This window comes from Trichoderma citrinoviride, assembly GCF_003025115.1.
Source record: "Trichoderma citrinoviride strain TUCIM 6016 unplaced genomic scaffold BBK36scaffold_1, whole genome shotgun sequence".
Lineage (NCBI taxonomy): Eukaryota > Fungi > Ascomycota > Sordariomycetes > Hypocreales > Hypocreaceae > Trichoderma > Trichoderma citrinoviride.
In genome coordinates this window covers 2,142,354-2,161,589 of record NW_020194709.1, presented here as the reverse complement: position 1 = coordinate 2,161,589, position 19,236 = coordinate 2,142,354, and the positions used below count along the sequence as shown (strand labels likewise).

General features: G+C 53.1%; 5 protein-coding genes across 5 annotated transcripts; 1 reads left to right on the top strand and 4 right to left on the bottom strand.

Moving 5' to 3' along the window:
- Positions 1-56: 56 nt before the first annotated feature.
- On the bottom strand, positions 57-3,073 carry BBK36DRAFT_1109299 (hypothetical protein; the record flags this gene model as incomplete). Its single annotated transcript, XM_024889456.1, has 4 exons — positions 57-1,233; positions 1,304-1,816; positions 1,879-1,941; positions 2,205-3,073. 4 exons carry the CDS (start codon positions 3,071-3,073, stop codon positions 57-59), a joined length of 2,622 nt encoding a protein of 873 aa, XP_024754037.1.
- Positions 3,074-6,037: 2,964 nt separating this feature from the next.
- BBK36DRAFT_139421 (putative isomerase YbhE) lies at positions 6,038-7,402 on the bottom strand (the record flags this gene model as incomplete). The annotated part of the gene is made up of 3 exons (XM_024897461.1): positions 6,038-6,410; positions 6,481-6,943; positions 7,008-7,402. 3 exons carry the CDS (start codon positions 7,400-7,402, stop codon positions 6,069-6,071), a joined length of 1,200 nt encoding a protein of 399 aa, XP_024754036.1. The 3' UTR covers positions 6,038-6,068.
- A 1,683-nt stretch (positions 7,403-9,085) lies between these two features.
- Positions 9,086-12,675, bottom strand: BBK36DRAFT_1134034 (phosphatidylethanolamine N-methyltransferase). The gene is made up of 3 exons (XM_024892178.1): positions 12,121-12,675; positions 9,374-12,033; positions 9,086-9,302 (listed from the first exon to the last, which is right to left on the bottom strand). The coding sequence occupies exons 1-3, from the start codon at positions 12,317-12,319 to the stop codon at positions 9,237-9,239; spliced, it is 2,925 nt and encodes a 974-aa protein (XP_024754035.1). The 5' UTR covers positions 12,320-12,675; the 3' UTR covers positions 9,086-9,236.
- A 1,294-nt stretch (positions 12,676-13,969) lies between these two features.
- Positions 13,970-14,965, bottom strand: BBK36DRAFT_1108100 (translation initiation factor 3, RNA-binding subunit; the record flags this gene model as incomplete). Its single annotated transcript, XM_024889331.1, has 3 exons — positions 13,970-14,194; positions 14,266-14,854; positions 14,937-14,965. 3 exons carry the CDS (start codon positions 14,963-14,965, stop codon positions 13,970-13,972), a joined length of 843 nt encoding a protein of 280 aa, XP_024754034.1.
- Positions 14,966-15,710: 745 nt separating this feature from the next.
- On the top strand, positions 15,711-16,211 carry BBK36DRAFT_575 (hypothetical protein; the record flags this gene model as incomplete). Its single annotated transcript, XM_024898285.1, has 2 exons — positions 15,711-16,095; positions 16,192-16,211. The coding sequence occupies 2 exons, from the start codon at positions 15,711-15,713 to the stop codon at positions 16,209-16,211; spliced, it is 405 nt and encodes a 134-aa protein (XP_024754033.1).
- Positions 16,212-19,236: the final 3,025 nt, after the last annotated feature.

Sequence of the window (19,236 nt, the reverse complement as noted above, 5' to 3'; positions counted from 1 at the left end):
CATTCTGGTGACATTGAAAAAAAACCTCATTACCTATCCAGACACGCTCACTCAACTTACTCGTCAGGAACTCCTGGTTCAACAAAATTCCTCCACTCGTGCACGCGGTGCGAACCTCGTCCATATCCAGTCAGTCCCGCCAAGGTCGATGATTTGGGCCTCTCGCGCTCTTCGCCACTGCGTCGGGACTTGCGCCGGGGAGCTGGACGTTCAGTCTCAGCAGTTTCCATGCCCCCGTAGTAATACGGCTCATGAACAGACCTTGGCGCTGTCGTGTACGCATTTTCGTAGTACGCGTCTCCTCCAAAAGGATTGGACCTCATCAGGCCGGGCGACGGCATCGACGGTACGGGGCCATAGGTAGGCGGTGGTGGCATGGAGCCTCTGCCCATCGCCCCCAATGCCATGCCGATTCCCATATCCGCGGTGGCATCTCTCGTATGCAGCACATGAGGTCGCATGGCCGGCGCTGGGGGAGGAGAAGGGCCTCTCGACCGGCGGCCTGAGCGGTTCTCTGACAGCCTATCGGCTAGACGTTGCTCCATTGATCCGCTACGCTGCGGTCCCCTGGCACGACTGACCTCGGAAACGTAGCTACTGTAAGGCTGCGGCTGTGCGGCCGGGGCTGCAGTAGGCAAAGTTGGCATGCTGGTCCGTCTATAATCCTCCATTGCGTGATGTTTGCCGCCGCTAAGCCCATAGTCCATTTCATCCTCTTCAACGTCTGGTGAGATTGGAGCAAAGGGATTCTCCCGCTCACGCTCGCGCTCCCGTTCACGATCACGATCCCGCTTTCGATCGCGGTCACGGTCACGGTCACGGTCACGATCACGGTCTTGTTTACGCTCACGATCACGGTCGCGGTCGTGGTCCTGATCGGATTCATCGTCGTGATCCTGGTCGTAATCATCAGAGAACTGCAGTCTCCTTGAGAAATCCGCATCCCTCTTTTCTTGAAGTCGGCGAAGGATCGTTTCTTCCTCATCGTACTCCCGAGGCCGTTGCCGTGCTGCTGCGGGCATCGAGGAAGCCGGTCTTGCATAGGATCGCAGCTCCTCCATCGAGCTCGGCCTGTTCTTCCGAAGAATTTTCCTCAGGTCTTCCGTTGGGATATTGAGATCCTGTATCGGGTTATTCTCCCACGGATTGTTTCCATTGTCGTAGTTGAACCATGGACAGCTACATTGCTTCCATTTGGTACCACATATCATACAGAATTCGGCTCCGCATCGGCTGTACGGCGCAGTGTTAGTAGGAAAAGGGAGTGTATGCGGGGGACCAGTGAGGAGGCAGGCCAACTTACCAGGTCATATGGTTACATCCTTCTTTGAGCTCAACCATAGATTTGCACTTATAACATCTCTTCCAGCCTTCTTCCTTTGCTTGATCCAGGAACTTGTTCGTCTCTTCGTCACGAGGACACTCGGGAGAGCTGTGCCATTTCGAACTGCATCTTGGGCAAACCTTGGTCTTGCAGCGACTGCAGCGGGCGACTCTCCTACCATCTTCTCCTCGATAGAAGCTAGTCGGCTTGATCAATTCACCGCAGCGCTTCGATGGGCAATACACCCGGTTACCAGACGAGTATTCGGCAAACTTGCGGTTCCACGTCATCTTGAAAGCATTGTCAAATAACTTATCGACATGCTTGAGCGGGATGTGGCTGTTTGTGCAGCAGCGTGGGGGCATGTGCTGCGGGTCATGAATGGACATTTCAAAACTGCGCTTCATGCAAGCATTGCACATTCGATGGCCGCACTTCAAGTCCGCTCCCTGTGAGGATGGAGTATCCTCCATACAAATGACGCATTGGACTCTAGTCACAAGTTAGTCTTTCACAACCCGTCTGCATTTGAAGACTGTCTGTTGGCATCTTACCCTTTTTTCTTTACCGCCTTGGCCTCTTTTTCAACCTTGAAAAACTTGTCCGGAGATGAAGGCCTGGAGGCGGCATTGCCAAAGACGTCGCCCAAGATACGAGCGGGCCCAGAAGTCGAGCCGTTGAAGCTGCGAGCTGACCGCATGGTAAATGATCTTCGAGGATCTCGATCCTCATAGGCCGATTCTGCCGACCTGTACTCTATTGCATCTCGTGCTCTTGATGTTGCTCGCCCTGCCGATGTTGCTCGCCTTGTCAACTTATTATTGGAGCTGCAGTCGTCAGTTTAACCTCCAAAAGTGCTGGGTTTGGGAGAAGAACAGACCTTTTCCTGGACGCCACAGGTGGCCGCGAGTCCCCAATAACGTGTGTCAACTGATAACGTTGAGCCTTGTGGCGTGATTCGCTCCTAGAGCGGACCCTGGAAGACTCTCGCGTATGTGAAGTAGACGACGCTTCACTCCCCGAAAGCGGTCCATCGGAGTCATTGTCGTTGTCTGAATAATACCGTCGCGTAAATCTCTTTCGATAGCGGCGGTTTCTATCGCTCGATGAATCGAAATACTCGTCCCGGCTAGATAGCCGCTGTCTGCTATGACGAGACGAGCCGACTTCCTCTACTTCGAGGCCGTGGTCATCTTCCTCTTCATCACCGCCATAAGATGAAACACTTGCGGATCTGTGTGTCGAGGGCTCCGAATACGCCCCCGGCATGAGCCTGCGACGAGCGTTGTTGGGAGGTGACGAGTTCCTCCTCGCACGGCGCGGAGCCTGTTGCTCGTTGGCGGACTCGTCCTCCCCGTCGTACGAGTCCATCAATGTGCCGCTGGGGCGGCGGTAGGCATCCGAGGCCGCCCTGGACAGCCCTGGTTGCCACGGTGCACGCTTGGAGCGGCCACCACTTGCAACAGCGGCGGCAACAGCAGCGGCAGACGTCGCAGGCACGGGAGCGGATGCAGTGGCATCGATAGCCTTGGAGTTGTTGTGCTCCCGTCTGCGCATCGTCAGCTGCGGAGGAGCAGGTGCTGCCGCCCCATCCATCCGCCGTTGTATCTGGACTGTACCACGGGGATGAGGCTGTGGAGCTGCATCATCGGCCCTCTGGTTCCAGTCAGTCGGCTCTCCCGGTCTGAGCTTTCGTCGTCCAGACCGGACAGTGGCAGGACCGGGATCTCGACTTGAATCCAGCCTCATATCGTCTTCTTGGGTATGGGTTGAGAACGTCACGGTAGCGAGCTGCTGTGACCTTTGGCGGGCGACTTTCCCCCGGTTGTCGTCTTTCGCGTCTGGAGCTGGTTTTATTCCTCCGGCTTATCACAATGACGAGCAGCGTTGGCGGTTGGTTCGGTTACCGCGCGCACAGAATGGCGGGGAGAATCGGGCGTGAGCCAAGGCAGGCACGCACACACTCGTAGAGGAAGCACAGAAAAAAAGGTGCCCAATTCGTATGGGTTCCGTCCTTTTAGTCTCTTGGAGCCCGGCTCTCGAGGGGCGTAATAAGAGAGGGGATTAGAAGCAAAAGAGAGAGAAAAGATGGTGCAGTCGGGTTATGCAGGAGCGATCGCAGCCTCGTGGGCCAGTCAGGAACGTCCACGCTGCAGCAACTATTGCATCCCACAATACCCTATTTGGAGTTGAGGGGTCACTCGTGCATGCCCGCCTATGCGAAGATGCCGTCGACAAGACGCCAAAGAGGCACACGGGAGGGGGCGGGAGAGAGATGGGGATGGGGAAATGGAGAAGAGAGACCTGGAGAGGCTGAACACCAAGCAAACAGAAGAAGTTTGAATGGAAGAGGGGTGTTGAAGGGAAAGCAGAAGGAAGAAAAAGCCGCGGCGCAAGGGGAATGCTGCCTTGCGTCGTAGTAGGAGCCGCAGGTTGGGCTGCTATGACTCTGTGCGTGCGTTTCACTGGCTCGTTGTCGCCCTCACAGCTGCTGTAAGGCAAGGGACGCTGGTTGGGAGGATTCGCCTCAGAAGAGGAGTCAAGGCCTCAAGATAAGCCAGCCTTCGAGAGACTTGAATGAATATGGCGGTTGAGGCGTGAATTCCTGTTTGCCTGAGAGATGGAGACACGGAACCTGCGTTTGCGAAACACAAGCCAAAACAAAGGATGCAGCAGAGCTAAAGCTGGCGCTTGCTGCGCAAAAGAGGGGACGGGAGAGGCGAAGAGGCCGTGGGATGGAGTGACGAATTTGGGGCCCTTGGGGAGGCTGAACTTTGGGGGCTGAACCGCGGAGATACAACTGCGTCGATTTCGAGGGATAACGCTGTGCTGCACGGATCGGACAGTCCAAACAAGAAGCAAGAAAGTCAGGATAAAAAGCTGCTTGGAGAGGCCAGGAAAGGATGAAGATGGTCAAATGGTTGGCATCCAATTGGAGTTGTAACGCTGGCTCGAGACAAACATCACGTGTGGGGATGGAGGGGAAAGGCGATGGGAAGGTGCTGCCTGCCACTCGATAGCGTGCGCAGTTGCCCGTCGAGAGTCGTAATACTCGGTCCTCTGGTAACTCGGAAGGTACAGGCACAAGATTCTTACCCATAAGAGATTTTCAGTGCCTGGATATCCTGGTGCCTGGCTTCATGTCCTTTCTTCCCCATCCATATGTATCTCCCTACGTTATCACCAAGCAGTATCACCAAATCTCAAGCTGCATGCGATGAAAGCGCACACTTCACCTTGCATGAAGCGCTAACAAACTGGCGGAAGCGAGTGAAAAGTGCGGCATCACAAGCGACATGCATGAGCATGAACACACTGTGCTGTCTGTCTATCTTTGCAAGGGACCTCTTGTCTGCATCCTGGCTGCGTTTCGAGCGCATCTCTACCATCCGTTCTCCTCGAATCATTACCTCGCCAGCCGGCTCGTGACTCTCTAGGCTGTGCCGGCAGCCTCCCTCCCTGTTCGTGAAGGCTTGAGGGCGGCAGCATGACCTGACTCTGCGCCCCTGTCAGTATGTCTACCCTCCCACCAAGTTTCTGCCCTCAGGCTGCTTCTGACTCCTCCCTGCAGCTCCTCATGGGACACACACTCGAGCCCTCACGTGGGGATTGGGCCGTCGAATCATCAGCCTTCAAACTAGTCTGCGGCTCGGGCCCCTTGCGGCGTCGCTCGTCCGGCCCGGGGCCTCCACCGGCGCCTACGAAGTACCTTTACGGCCTGAGATTGCGTCCATTGCCGAGCCCACGGCACGGCGTTGACGCCGGAGAAGTCTCCCAAGAATCCGAGACTGATGATGAGAGATATAGGATGTATTTTGGAATCTGGCAATCTCTGCGAGCTTCTCTTAGCTCATTGTCACTGAAAAGTGAGCGAGCATTAGCGGCAAGCTGCAATGTGTGATAGGCGGCATTGGAGGTAGCATTGCTAAGGTACGGATACGCACCATCAAACCGTACATTTCCAGATACGGTAAAATCTCCAAGACGCCACTAGGCAACCTTCTCAACGACCCCAAAGCCAACTCCAATGACACGCAAAAGTGACCTCTGGACCTTTTTATGGCCATATTGACGAAACAGTGATTAAGTTGCATCTACATACGAAGACACCGATTTTATCCAAACAACCACTGTATCGCATGAAATCATCTCACCAATGATCTCGAGCATCACGTTTGCAACAGTAGCAATTGGTGGATCGGACCGAATCACACAGTCTCTTTAGCCGCCAAAATCGCCTCTCACGCGAGACTCAGGTCGCAAAATACCGACATCGATACACTATATACCTACTAATGCCATGTATGGTGCTATATCCTTCGTGCATGGACTTGTGCCTGTCTGTCTACGCAAAGATGCAGTAGTGCTTCGGACGCGTACAGGCAAACGTCGTTTCACGACTGATTGAGACGCACTTGTGCATTCTTAGATGGCATTGCAATGTAACCATCATTCACATGCCACCAGGGAATCACTGGCGCCGTGACTGATACCAGCTTAGACGTTTGTTAGCGAGACGTTGGTTATAATTGCTAGCTGCAGTCAACTGGATTTCATGGAGAGAGAACATAGACATGCAGTTTGGATGTAGGACTTGTTTATGGGCAATGTTTGTTGACAAGCAGGGAAGGGAAGGACAATCCCTCCTCAACTTAACAGCATTGATGATCGGAATGTTTCTTTATATATACATCATTATACTAAACTAGAATTATAGAGTGCTCGAGGCCAACATTGCCCTCGTCTATTTCTGGTCAAAGATAGCCGAGGTGATCTGGCCCTCGATATCCGCATACGCAACAAAACCGCCGAGGAGGCCAGTTTCGGGGCAACGATCAACGAAGACGACGCGGCCATCATCCTGCAGACCGACAGCCAGCAGGTTGCCCTCTTTGTTGATAGAAAACTGGCGTGGGAACTGGCCACCGGCGGGGACGACCTGCAAAAGCTGGAGCTGTCCGGTGGTCGGGTTGATCTTGAAGTTGATGAGAGGGTCGGACGGGATGATGCGAGAAGGGTCGTCGAAGTCGGGGATGGAGCTGCTGTTTTCGGCGCGGGAGGAGACAATGAGGTAGTTTGTGTCGGGCTGGCGTACGTATGTCAGCTTGATGCTTTTGGGACACGGAAGTATCCCAGGTGGGAGCCATTGAACTTACAGAAACGACAACCTCGGAAGCGGCATGGCTGCTAGGCTCAGCCGGGCCCGCACCGTGGCTGGGAATGTTGAAGATCTCGGTCAACTTGATCTGACCGTTGGGATACGTCACATCGTATCCAATAATGGTGTTGCCCAGCTCAGTGACGAGGTAGGCAAAGGTCTTGCTGCCCTTGACGACAAAGGTGATGTGTCGAGGGCCCGAGCCGGGCTTGACGCTGACCGGCGTGATGTCCTTGAGAGCCAAGGTGTTGGGGTCGAAGGAGTAGAGGTGGATAAGGTCCATGCCCAAGTCGGGCACGAGCAGGAACTTGCCCGTAGGGTCGAGAACGGCCTCGTGGGGGTGAGGCGCATCTTGACGACTGGGGTCGGCGGGAGGACCAGTCAACTTGAAGTTCTTGGTCTCGAGGAGCTTGAGGCTGCTGGGGTTGGAGACGTCCCAGGTGGTGAAGGCGGAGCCACCACTATAGGTAAAGAAGATATGGTCAGCCAACTTTTTTCGTTCAATCATTCAACTGATGCACTTACTAGTGAGCCAAGGCCAGACCATGGCGGTTGTTGCCGAAGACGACGCCGCTCACAGGGCCATTGGGCGTGCCGCTCTGGCCCAGCTGCTGCAGAGTACCATTGCCACTCGTCTTAAAGGCAGTGAGCGCACCATCGGGTGTGTTGAGGCCCTCGTTGATGCAGTACAGAATCGAGTCGGTGGCGTCGAGGGTCAGCCACGAGGGGTTGTCAGAGCAGCTCTGAGACACGGCCACAGGGCTCAGCTTCTGGATGCCTGTGTTCTGGCCATGGGTGTAGTTGAGCGTCGTCACGGTCTCAGAGTAGGAAGAGACGTAGACGAGGCTGGCAGAGGCGAGATTGCCGGCGCAGAGGAGGGTTGAGACGATGCTCTTCTGGAGGTTGCGGCGGCTAGGCATTGTGCAAGACGATGCTGTGACGGCAAGAGGAGGGCAATGGATGAGTTGTCAAGGAGAAGATGAAGCCGACGGTTGAGCTCACAAGGGGAAGAAGGGAGAGACAGAAAAGTAAGTGAGACACGATTCAGGCAATATTCATGCTATTTATGAGATCGGCATCGAGCTTCTCCAACGACCAAGACAGGGCATTTGAGGTTACAACACGGCAACCCACCAATTGCTGCGCGGCTTTTACCCCAATCGCCGTCAGACCTCACACCGCAGATCTTGTCCCTGGCAGAATGAACAAGCTCCCTGCATGCGACATACATATGACTGCAGGTAGTATTATCGTCGGAACATCCGTAAGGCCAGATGCGACAAAACGAAGCAAGCTTGCGATGACGAGTGCCAACATTAGGTAAATCGAAACGAAGGCATTGCTACAGTGACATCGCCTGCCTATATGGGAAGGAGGAAACGATCAGCTTGGTGTTCGTCTGGTATGTTTTCAGTAGAACCCTTGAAGCTGCTGACAAGGTGGGGGTAGGGTATTTGGGGGTCTGAAGCGATCCTTTTCTTTGGTCTTTTGCTTGTGAAATAAGACGACCACTACTACTAACATTGAGTTGGCCATATCTCAGGTCCCAGAGGTGCTTTTAGTATTGAAATGCCATGCTACGTAGCACTTTGGTATATCTTATCGGAAGTTGTATATTGGTATCGTTTGCCTTGATGATGTTCTAGGGCAATGGCTGATACAAGTCTATTCCCGTCAGCCGCTGCGGAGAGCGGAGTTTTGAATCGACGTTGACAGATGGAGACGGGAGTTAACTGTCAGCTCGGCTTCTGTGACTACCTTTTGTCTTACGGCATTGACAGCTAGTAGTGCCTAAAACCACGGGAATTGCTTGCCATGGGAAATGCATCCATTAACCTGAATGCCCTGGATATCAACCGTGATGTCTGGAATTGGGAGGTAAGTACCTAGTATTCTCTATACGGGGAATAATTGTCTGGAACTAGATGCAGACCCCTTTGATGTTATAGTTATCCTCAACATCATCTCACATCGCCAATCCAAGCATACCCAAAGAAAACATCAAACATGGACAAGACGTATAACATTGATAATCTATCAAAAACATCCACCATCCCGTCACCGCCGCCGGTCCCGCATCCCGCATGCCGCATTCGGGCCTTGTCCTCAGCACTACTAATACCGCCCGCCTCACCCCTGACGCTCCCATTCGATCTCGTTCCCCGTACGGAGTTTATTCAGGTAAAACCTCCAAATTGATCCAAGACAAGAATCAGGACCACAAGATTCACGGCAAGGAGACTCTCCCATCCATTCTGTTGGATGCATCTAGCCATCTGTTCAATCTCCTATCCCTCAAGCGTTATCTATATGAGCTTGAAAGGTCACTAACATTCGCAATCTATCTTCACACAAATCGTTATTCAATGGGGAAACTCCTTGTATCGAAGCCACTGACCCCCACCAAGCGATTCATCGCCCTTCATCGCCTCGGCCAAACCCTTCCGAATAGCCGTCCTCATGCAAGGCACAAGTCTGTGGGGGAGCAGTGACAGCTGGCATCGCATTGATACCCGTTGCCAGAGAACTCCCACCGATCTTCTATCCTCATTGCTGGCTCAGCTCCCATCAAGCACATGATGAACAAACATCCCGGTAACATGGGGTATCAAACAGATTACATTGACATCTATCGAGTATCGCCCAGACGCATATCCTAGACGCCTGCCTTGGTATCATAAATTTTGACCATCTTGCGCCATCTCTACCTCTATATCCTATCCTCGAGGACATGAACATGCAAGAAATCGATCATTATTTCGACATATCTTCATTTGCTGGGGTCGCGGTACCCTTTGAGTGGGACATGCTGTATGGTGCCTAGAGAAAACGAATTGTGTTAGTTCGATCTGGTGGCAACCACATTTGAAGAAACGAGCAAAATGACTTACCAAAACCTCCTTGGCATTGCAGATTCTCCAGGCCAGCTTCCTCACACTGCGGTCTGCAAGGACGACAGCCGGCGCAAACTCTACACCAAACATCTCCCGGATGGCATAAACGATTCTCTTTGCGTACTTGCCATCCCGCTCCACATGACTGCCGAAGGATTCATCCACAGTGCTTGGGGCAATGTCATCGTCACGGTCCAAGCAGTTCTGGACAATGGGTAAAAGAGCCGATTCAACAGCCTTGGCAAGCACGGCCTTGGTACGGACATCAGTATCAACGTCATCTTCGGTAAATTTGCTGATGCGGATTTCGAAGGGCTCCGAGATGCTCATGACAGTGTGGCGTCCATCGTGGTGATATCTGAACTCAAAGACACCTTGCGTCCACCACAGCTTGTCTCCTTGGAAAACAACCTCACCCTCCACCATGTCAGGGTCTGAGGGATCGGACTTAGGGACGGGATGTTCCTGAACAGTGATGCTGGTATCTGCCGTCGAGGCATCGTAAGCGCCAGTGCATGTGGGCGTCCATCTTCCGAGGGAAGAAACTTCCGTCGTCTCTCGAGAGCGGTTGTCCGTGACCATGTACAGGCCAATCCAGTCTTCCTTGCTGTGGTTTGCGGGGGCTCGCCACTTGACTCGGAGCGGAGCGCCGTACTCAAAAGTCTTGGTCTTAATAAGCTTAGGGAAGCGGCCCGAGAAGCTCTCTTTGCCGGTAGCCCTCTCATCAACGGCCGACTGGAGAGACGGCGTTCCCTCAATATCGAGTGAATAGTGCTTAGGATCCAATCCTGCCAGGTCAGGGGCAATTCTCGTAATCGTGAGGCGGGCGGGTGCTACGTTGAAAAGAGCAGTGGTATCTCGAACAATGGTCTTAACACCAGAACTGAACTTGGGGCGGGCGCTGTCCAGGAATTCTTCGACAAAGTGCGTCGTGTCGTCCAGGACTTTGTCGACGCTTTCCTGCCATACCTTGACCGGAGGCGGCAGTGATCGCTTGATGAACTTGGTAAGGCCCGCCTCCTGGCGTATGCTTCTTCCATAAATCTTCTGCATGTGGGGTCGCTCGACAAACGCGATCACCATGACGTTGAGAATTTGCGTAACCAGGGCAATGATGAAGATGGCTCGGCTCCAAGTGATGAGAGCAGCACCCCAGATGCCAGCGGTTCCAAAGACCCTTTCGGGGTTGTTGAGAAATCGGTAGATGGAGGTGTAGGTCAGTTTAGCTTCGTGATCAAAGAAGAAGTCGCCGCAGAACCAGCCAAATTCGCCTAGAGACTCATATACACTGAAAGCTGTCCATAGTTGCAGAGCAATCAGCCCAGCGCCCAGAACGTGCTTGAAGAGGACCAAGCCGTAGCCCCAGTCCTCGGGCATATTGTACATCTTCCAGCAAGCTGCGATGAAGGAAGTGTTGCACATGACCATACTGATGTGGTACATGCCTTTCCACTGGCGCCAGGCCTCGCCAGCACTCTCGCCGTATTTGAGGAAATGGCGAGTCCACATCTTTGACTTGGACTGCTGATCCAACAAGAAGCCGAGACCAGCGTGATACCATATTCGCCACGCAAGGGCATGGGCGACGAAGATTGCCTTCCACGTGGATGTCGCCGGTGTCGCATAAACCAGGGCCGCAACGTAGACTGGGAGAATGACGACCACGCAGTCGGGCACTCGGAAGAGATCAATGTTGCTGAGGCCGACGAGATTGTGTACAGGCTCTGGTAGATCCTTCTGCGATATGGATGTAGATCCTGAGTAGGGAGTCTCGGCAGAAACATCAAATGCCACAGTGGAATCGACCGGACTTCGAGGCCTAGACTTTTCCCTCGGGGCCGGAGGATTGTAAATCTTGTCAATATGAGGGTTTTCCACCGTCACAAGGAACGCAAATTGAGCCAGATGGGCAAGGATAGAGATGAAGAGCACCTCGTAGCTTGCCGCCATCATCGAAATACCGTAGTAGCCAGCATAACCAATCGAGTACATGGGATGGGGAGCCATCTCAAAGACACCGTCGAATGTGAGATCCTGGTCGATGAGGTAGAAGAAGTCGCCCCAATACCACGCAAAGTCCTTGACAACACGATGGGCATCCAACTTGACCCAGAGATTGAATCCAACCAGGGTAATGCCGAGGAGCCAGCGCGCAATGCCAATGAGCAAACTCTCGCCCTTTGGGGTGTGGCCGCAAACGATGGCGAACAGACAGTATGACACGAAATCACACATCAGGATCAGGTCGACGACCCTTCGGAAAACAAGCCATGTGTTGTACTCGATGGGGGCTTTCTCAAATTCATAGTCCTCAGGAATCTTGGCTTCGAGCTCCCGCTTCAGCAGCTTGTACAACCATGGGCGAGGATTATTTCCCGTGTTCGGGTTCTCGAATAGTTTCCATTTCTTGGCCCAGGTAATGAGGCGCCGGTGGTGAGATTGAACGTGCAGCAGGTATCCAATGCCAACATTGTAGGAGGCTCTCCAGAAGAGGAAGAGCGCCGTAAACACAGGACGCTTGTACCCAGCCGGCAGGACATATGCTGCTAGAATGTGCAATGCTAGAATAGCCAGCACAACAGCGTCCGAAAGGTTCTTTGGCTGTCGCGGGTCAAGGAGCTGTGAAACCATATCATGTGTAGTCGGCACGACGAATACTAACCCCACGAGGTACTGTGGTCAGCTTAATGCAGGGCTTATGTGAGCCCAAACGGGGAATTCTGGACCCTGACTGCATCACTCACCTGTGCCATCCGGCGTACGGCCAAAGGTTTTCTTTGGCTTATTAATGCCACCATCTTGGGCATCCTGGGCAGCCGTAGGCGGTTTCATTGGCGCCGTAGAACTGGGATCGATGCTGCCACTTGCGTCTGGCGATTGTTCGTGAACCTGGCGGTGCCGCAGCTCAGCCCCTCCGGCCGAGACGTCGGCGGCCGAACTCATGCTGGACGGAGTTGAATATCGTCCGAGTCGAGCCTGGATTGGCAGTAAGGTTGAAGGACAAGAGGAGGTTCAATGGGTGTGAAGAAACAGAAGAGCGCGAGTTGCGAGCTTGCGGCTATTTAGCTGGCTGGCCCTTTCTCTGCGTTAACTCGGAATCGCCCAATCACGAGCGGGAGGGCCGTTTGTTGAGAAACTGCTGCAGGCAGGGCTCTCCTCGGGTTGCGTTGATTGCAGGGCGGAGCCACCAATGCGCAGGTCTAGAAGCGAGCTGATCTCGGGGCTAATATCGAAGCGCGGGAGATGGATGTCCTGGCTAAGGTTGCAGCAGGAGTGACAGCAGAGTCTCGCGGATCCGCTTGATGAGCGCGGTTGGTGCTGTTGGTACGACGAGCGGTTGACGCTTTGTCTTTAGGAAGCGAGTTGAGCGGCGTTGTTGAAGGCCGTTATTCGCTGCGATGTTTGTTGACTGATGGAGGAGAAGAAAAGAAAGTTGAGGCGAGAAGCCTTCAAACGGTTCCTTCCGCTTCTCTTGGGGTCTTGTGACCTCTGTCCAGCTCTGGGAAGGGGCGCCGCAGCTACCGAAGCAACATGCCAGTGTGGAGAGACATTGCACCTAAACACCACTAGAAGGGCCGCCCAGTTTCTGTCAGTAGTGGGGGGGGGAAAACCCACTGGAACGGTTGGCGAGTCCCCGAAGGCCCCCGAACGCGAACGCTGGACTTGGTTATTATCCATCGGCTAAAGCAGGCACAGGGACCCGGAACCCGGGGGAGGGGAGGCTTCCAGGTTCGCTGCAACATTGAATCTACCAGATGTGGTGCAATGGGGGATTTGATTTGACGTGACTAAGAACTAGAGGCAGACGTATCGTCGAATAATCTTGATGAACAATCACCCGTTCGCATTGAAGCCGTTGAATGCAACAACGTGATGTCCATGCACTGCCAAGTATCGGGGCAAAGCACAACCAGGAGCCCACTTCTCCAGCCAAAATGACGAATGCTGCTAAACATCGTCAGGGCCAAAAGTTCAGACATGTGAAAGTCGTGACCCTGGTTCGCCGTGCTCTCGATGATTGGCCTGACTTCCCCCACATTGGCCCAACAGATGGAGGCTCCACTACGGACTGCTTGAGAGGGCTTCGTACCACGCAAGCGAGATTTGGCAGTGAGTGTCAATTGGACAGGTATGCTGGATGAGGAGCTCGGTCTCTATATTTACCTGCGGTCAACAGAAGGTTGTAGTCATTATACGGAGTACTTATCAATAAACCTTACCTTGCCTTATCTGCTGAGAGACAAAAGTTCCTGGAGTTGTCATACTCGAATTCTTTCAGTTGCCTACGCATAATGGCATCGTGCTGTCCGATGCAGATAAGCGCCAGCTAGATAACAGACTTCAACTGAGGAATCCATATCCAAACGCCTCCCATTACAAGTTGGAGTTTTGTTTACATACATTTCCACGACAAGTCTGATTTGAGGAATCTGCCACTGAGCAGAGACGGAAGAGTGCAAATGAGACACTCAAAAGACGTTCAAGAGGGCAACATGGTGACAGTTCCAGCTATGCAGCAAATAGCCATAGCATATGCATTACCAAATCTTCCTAACCATCCCGCAACAAGAAAAACCAAGGACTCCCGTTCCTTTACTGAGCCTTCTTGGCAAACTCCACCCTGAGAATGAGATGCTTGAAACCAAATCCGTCCATCTTCTGGCATGCCGTAACGGCATCGCTGTGGTCTGCAAAGCTGATGAAGGCGAAGCCCTTGGCCATGCCGGTTTCCCGGTCCTTCGCGAGGAAGACTCTGGTGACACGACCGAAACGCTCGAACATATCGCGCAGCTCTTGTTCTTCCGCCATCTCTGAAACCTGTTTGACAGAAAAGCAGTCGTTAGCAAATCACACCATCTCTGACGGTTATATCCAAGGGCTGAACATACGTTGGTAACACGCAGTGTCGCAAAGTCGTCTCTCTCGCCGTACTTCGATCCACCCATGCGCTCTCCAGCTCCTCCGCGGTCGCCACGCAGAGCAGGCGGCACGTAGGAGCCCTTCTTTCCAGACCCGGCAGCGCCAGTAGCGGCCGCGAGATCGTCGGCCAGACCAGCGGGCGCCTCGGCGGCGGTCGTCTCTCCAACAGGGGCCATGGTGTCCTTGTAAGGACATCTGGCTGTGAAATGCTCGCCGTTGCAGATACGGCACTTGACCTTCTTGTCCTTGAGCTTGTCCTTCATAGCCTGGGCGTTGGCATCGGCGCCCTCCTCCTTGGCATCCTTGCGCCACGAGACGCTGGGGCGGAAGATGGCGCTCAGGCCGAACTTGGGCCACGTTTTCCGGGCGGCGACGCGGGGGTTGACTGTCTCGGTTTGGGTGATGTAGCGGACACGGCGAGTCGTCTTGACCTTCTGGCCCTGGTCGTTGTATCGGTATGTGATGATCGTCTTGGTGCCATCCTTGTTAGAGATGGTCTGGGGAGGCGGCAGTTCGGAGGAGGTCTCCTCGATGTCGTCGTCGTCGGCCCAATCGTGCCTTTTGAAATTTGCGATGGTGGGGTTAGCGAGCCTTGCAGGCGAAGATGCGAAGTTTTGGAATATGGTGATGGGAAGCTCACTTGGCCTTGGGAGGGGCGGTGGTAGCCATGATTGCTGACTGCCGAGTTGCGCTCGATGGCTAGTTTAGATTCCCAAGTCTGCTCTGCAGTGATTATCGACGTGCGCTGCGTCGCGAGAGCAATTGTACAAGGGGCGATGGTGAGCGTGGGGTTTTCCACTCGAAGCAATCCAGCGAATTTCTCAACTTTGGTGCGGTTTGCAATTTCTGGTGGAGCAGCCACATGTGGCGGTGCTTAAAATCACGTGATGCTATCTTATCGCTCGTGGCGGCTCTTCAGCACTGAAGCTCGGGATACCCTAAATGCAGCGCCTTCAGTCCAACGCCTTCAAACTTCTCCGTACACGTATGCCGGTAGTAAACCTGAACAATTTGTGGCTTGATGGCGCTGCTTGAAAGGCTAGCAGTCAGGACTAGAATGGAATCGTGTTTCGATCTCCTCGTGTTAGGCAAGTCCAATAGATGCGCCGCTCTCCGAGCGTCGTGCCTCCGTTCGCGCCGAACACCCGAAGGCTTGTCGTAATCGAATGTGGCGTTCCATCGTCTGCGTGCGTAAGTGCTCGGAAGGTGGCCATGACGAGAGCTTAAACTTCGCCCCAATGTCCTCTGGCTTTGATCACGCGCAGTCCGGATTTCCTTCTTCCCATTCCCCTCATTGCCTCTCTTTTGCCTTCCTCAAAACCACATCTTAAACTGCTGTGTCCACGTCGTTGGTTTGGACCGGCTTTCTCTCGTTGTCTCTGGCGATTCGCAATAGCGTCTAGACGGTAGAATCATGGCACCCAAGAATAACAACAGGGGTGAGAATCCACCGGCCTATGGAGAGCCACCCCAAGTCCCTGAGGCCGCATACGGTGGATATGCGGGCTATGGGGGCTACCAACAGCAAGGCCAGCCCAGCAACTATCAGCAAGGTTATCAGAGTCCGCAGGGTCAACAGCAAGCCTACTACCAGCCGGGGCCCCAAATGGGATATTATAACCAGCAACAAGGCTACTATCAAGGCCAGTATCCCAGCGGCTACAACCAGTGGCCTCAAGGACAATATGCTCAGGGCCAATATGCACAAGGTCAATACGGCCAGTATCCTCCTCAGGGCTATTATGGAAACCAGCGTCCCGGTGGAACGACAAGCGGGCTTCTTGGTGGTCTGGCGCTTGGTACAGCATGCTGTTGCTGTCTGGACTGCTTATTGTGTTAATGGTCGACAAGCAATCCTAAAGTGAGATACTCTCATTCTACTTTTGGCTTCACAGCCATCATCGGAGCAGTGTAGGGTCTACGCTTCTCACAAGATATCGATCATGCTGAAATAGGCATGCTTATCACACGGGTGATTCCTACTTGGGTCCGGTATCGAAAGGAGTATGACTGCGGAACCTGGGATTGACAGTTACGGTCATGGGCGTTATGGTGCAAAGGAGGAGATGGCTGTATTGATGCATTAATTTCACTCTTTTCATGCTTACTTTGCGTCTGGGATTTAGTTTTCCAAGAATCGGGGCAAGTTCTTATCGGGGAGCCGCGAGATACCAAGGTAGATCTTTAAATGATCACGCTGTCATTGCAAACGAGACAAGTGATAAATGAATACTCTGTACTCCGTAGTCCATTACTCAATAGCTCGTGCGTGTAGAACTTACTGGCTGCCTGAGTCACTTTGCCTCATCCCGGTTGATGAGAAAACGCCTTATTCATCTCACTGCGAGAATACAGGGATAACACGGCCAGGTGGCTTTTGATGTTGCAATCCTGAAGAAGCAGCATTCATATAAGACAAATCAGGAGCTTTTCTAATGGGCCCCTCAGCTTATGGAATGGGGCTTTATGTACACATGTCAACGAGCAAAGGTACAATTGAAGATGAGATACATGTAAAGAGGCACACGGTGGTAGGCAAGAGGATGTCATTCTCGACGAACGGTCCGTTTGGGTACATGTAATAACCGATGATATGAGAACACATAGGCAGCCCAACCGGGCGTTATTCGCTATCAAGCATGAGACCATCCATGGACATAGCTTTCTCTTTGTGTGTTGAAAAAAGATTGACCGATGTACAGCTGGTGTCCAGTTCCTCTACACATTGTGAATAGAGATGTGCTCATTCAACATCATGAGGAACCGAAAATGGGTTGAGGCCGTTGATGAGATGTGAGCATGGCGACTGGGATTGCCGCTCGAAATACCGGCCGTTGATGCCAATAACTGGGTCCGTTTGAATGTCTTTGGCGCCGTTGTACTTTGTTGTAGAGACTAGAAGCTCGCAATGCCAAGCCTTATAGCACCATTGGGATTCAACAAACTATGTCCGACGAACGAGTATAGCTCAATATCTCCCTTCTAAAGACCAGTTTCGTTGACTAACGAGAGAGCGCTTAGAGATCTCCGGCTACGGCTTGCTGGAGCTTGCCATCAAGAGATCAAGTGCATCTAGAGTGGTTTGTATGACCGATCCCGTTCCAAACTTCTCACGAGACCATCTAATCAATGATGGATGAAGTGAGACCCGTGCTTTGATGAGATAATGATGTGATCAGACCTTCAGAAACACATTGTGCTTTATGATCCCAGTGGTCCATTAGGTTTTCGAAAGAAAGATGAGAAATTTTTTTGGAGCGCTGAGACAGGATGAATCCTTCGAACTTGCTACAGAGGTCAGACAGGAGGGCGCCGAGTGCCTTCCTAAAGTCAACAATGGTTGATTACGTCAATGAGAGAAGACGGGTGAGACAAAGGACGTCAACTCACGCAATGTATTCCGTACCCAACAGTTTCGAGCCTCTTTAAGGAAACCCCAAGACCTGGAAAATTCTGGAAACAAAGCCTTTGAAATGAGAAGTCTGAAAGTGACCGTCGGACTTCCCAAAGTCCCTCGACTCGGAGAAAGGATCGTGATGTCTGCACTCCGTTTGGGTGAATGGAATAACCTTAAGGTAGTGGGGAATCGTATTCGGCACGCACCGAAACTTGAACCGAAGCAAATAAGGTAGACATGCAAGACATTTTTGATGGCATCGGTCTATCAGAGGCAAAGAGGCGGAAACCAACAGTGACCAAGACCAACTTTCCTGCATCGGATGACGATCTAACATAAGGTGGTAGTCAGCGTCAGCGTAGTGTGCCCATCTTATCTCGATTGCCTGTTGGCCATGACATCGGTGGTCTTCTCCAGTGCGACCTTGTGCGTCGCAGCGCATGCATGTAAAGGCCCTTTTGATGATCTACTCCAGGATTTCTCGAAATCAAGCTCAGTCCGGGGAAAAACACTGCACTACTGACTGACTGCGCGTTGTCTCTACTGCGTACCTTCGGCCGATTCGCTGATGCCGCCGCAAGAGGCCGATTCCACCCATCCCGCCATTGTTCACTACGTGTCTCGTATGTCTGCGACGTGTTCACTTGTTGGAACAGATATTGTTCTGTTTGCGGACTTTTAGCGCACTCTTTGACTGCGCCATACCTTTACGTCAGTGAAGGTTGGAGATGGTTTCCCGTCTCGGGAGGTCTTCGATTCTCGTCCAATTTTCCGTCTGCACTACCCCGGAGTACCTGCTCCACGTTACGCCACAACGCCAAGCGCAGACCAGAGAAAGAGCGAATCCACTTTCATTCACTGACCACGCCGAAGCCGATACCGCCGTTTGCTCGCTGACCCCCTTTTTTGCCAGGGAATCACTCTATGTGTTGACGGAATTGGTGTTGATTCAGTGAAGCGTCTGCACGAAGTATCTGCTGCAAGTTGTCTCTTCCTTGTACAAGCGTACGCGTAATTGATTGCCGCCGACTGCAGCAAAGCACACTCAGAGTACATGCGCAGTCCCAAGCCGACGGGAGCCAGTGAGAGGCCCTGAGCCACTGGACCGCGGGTGGGGCGCTGCAGCTGAGGCAGTGGGAAGCCAACAGCGCATCTGCCCCAATGAAACCCTCCCAAGCACCCGCTAACCTGCCTAGAGACGCCGACGGACGCTCTGTGCGAATCAAGGTGCTCACTGAGGCTTAGGTTCTGGCGCCTGTACCCGCGCTGATCCATGCCGCACCCGCTGCTTAGCGACAGGGCCTGGGGGGCCTCTGAGCGCCTCTGATGTCACCGGCGCTCAAAAGAACATCCTTGTTTTTTCCTCTCAATCCCTTTGATGGCGACGATGTCTCTCGTGGGTCGTGCTGGATGCGCGCTTCGCACCCACCAGCTGCCAATCACGGCCGCGGATGACGTCCAGGACGAAGAGCCCAGAAACAAGGATCTGACAGGCAAGGGGAGCACACCATGACCTTATCGTGTAACCTCGCCGTCGGTAAAA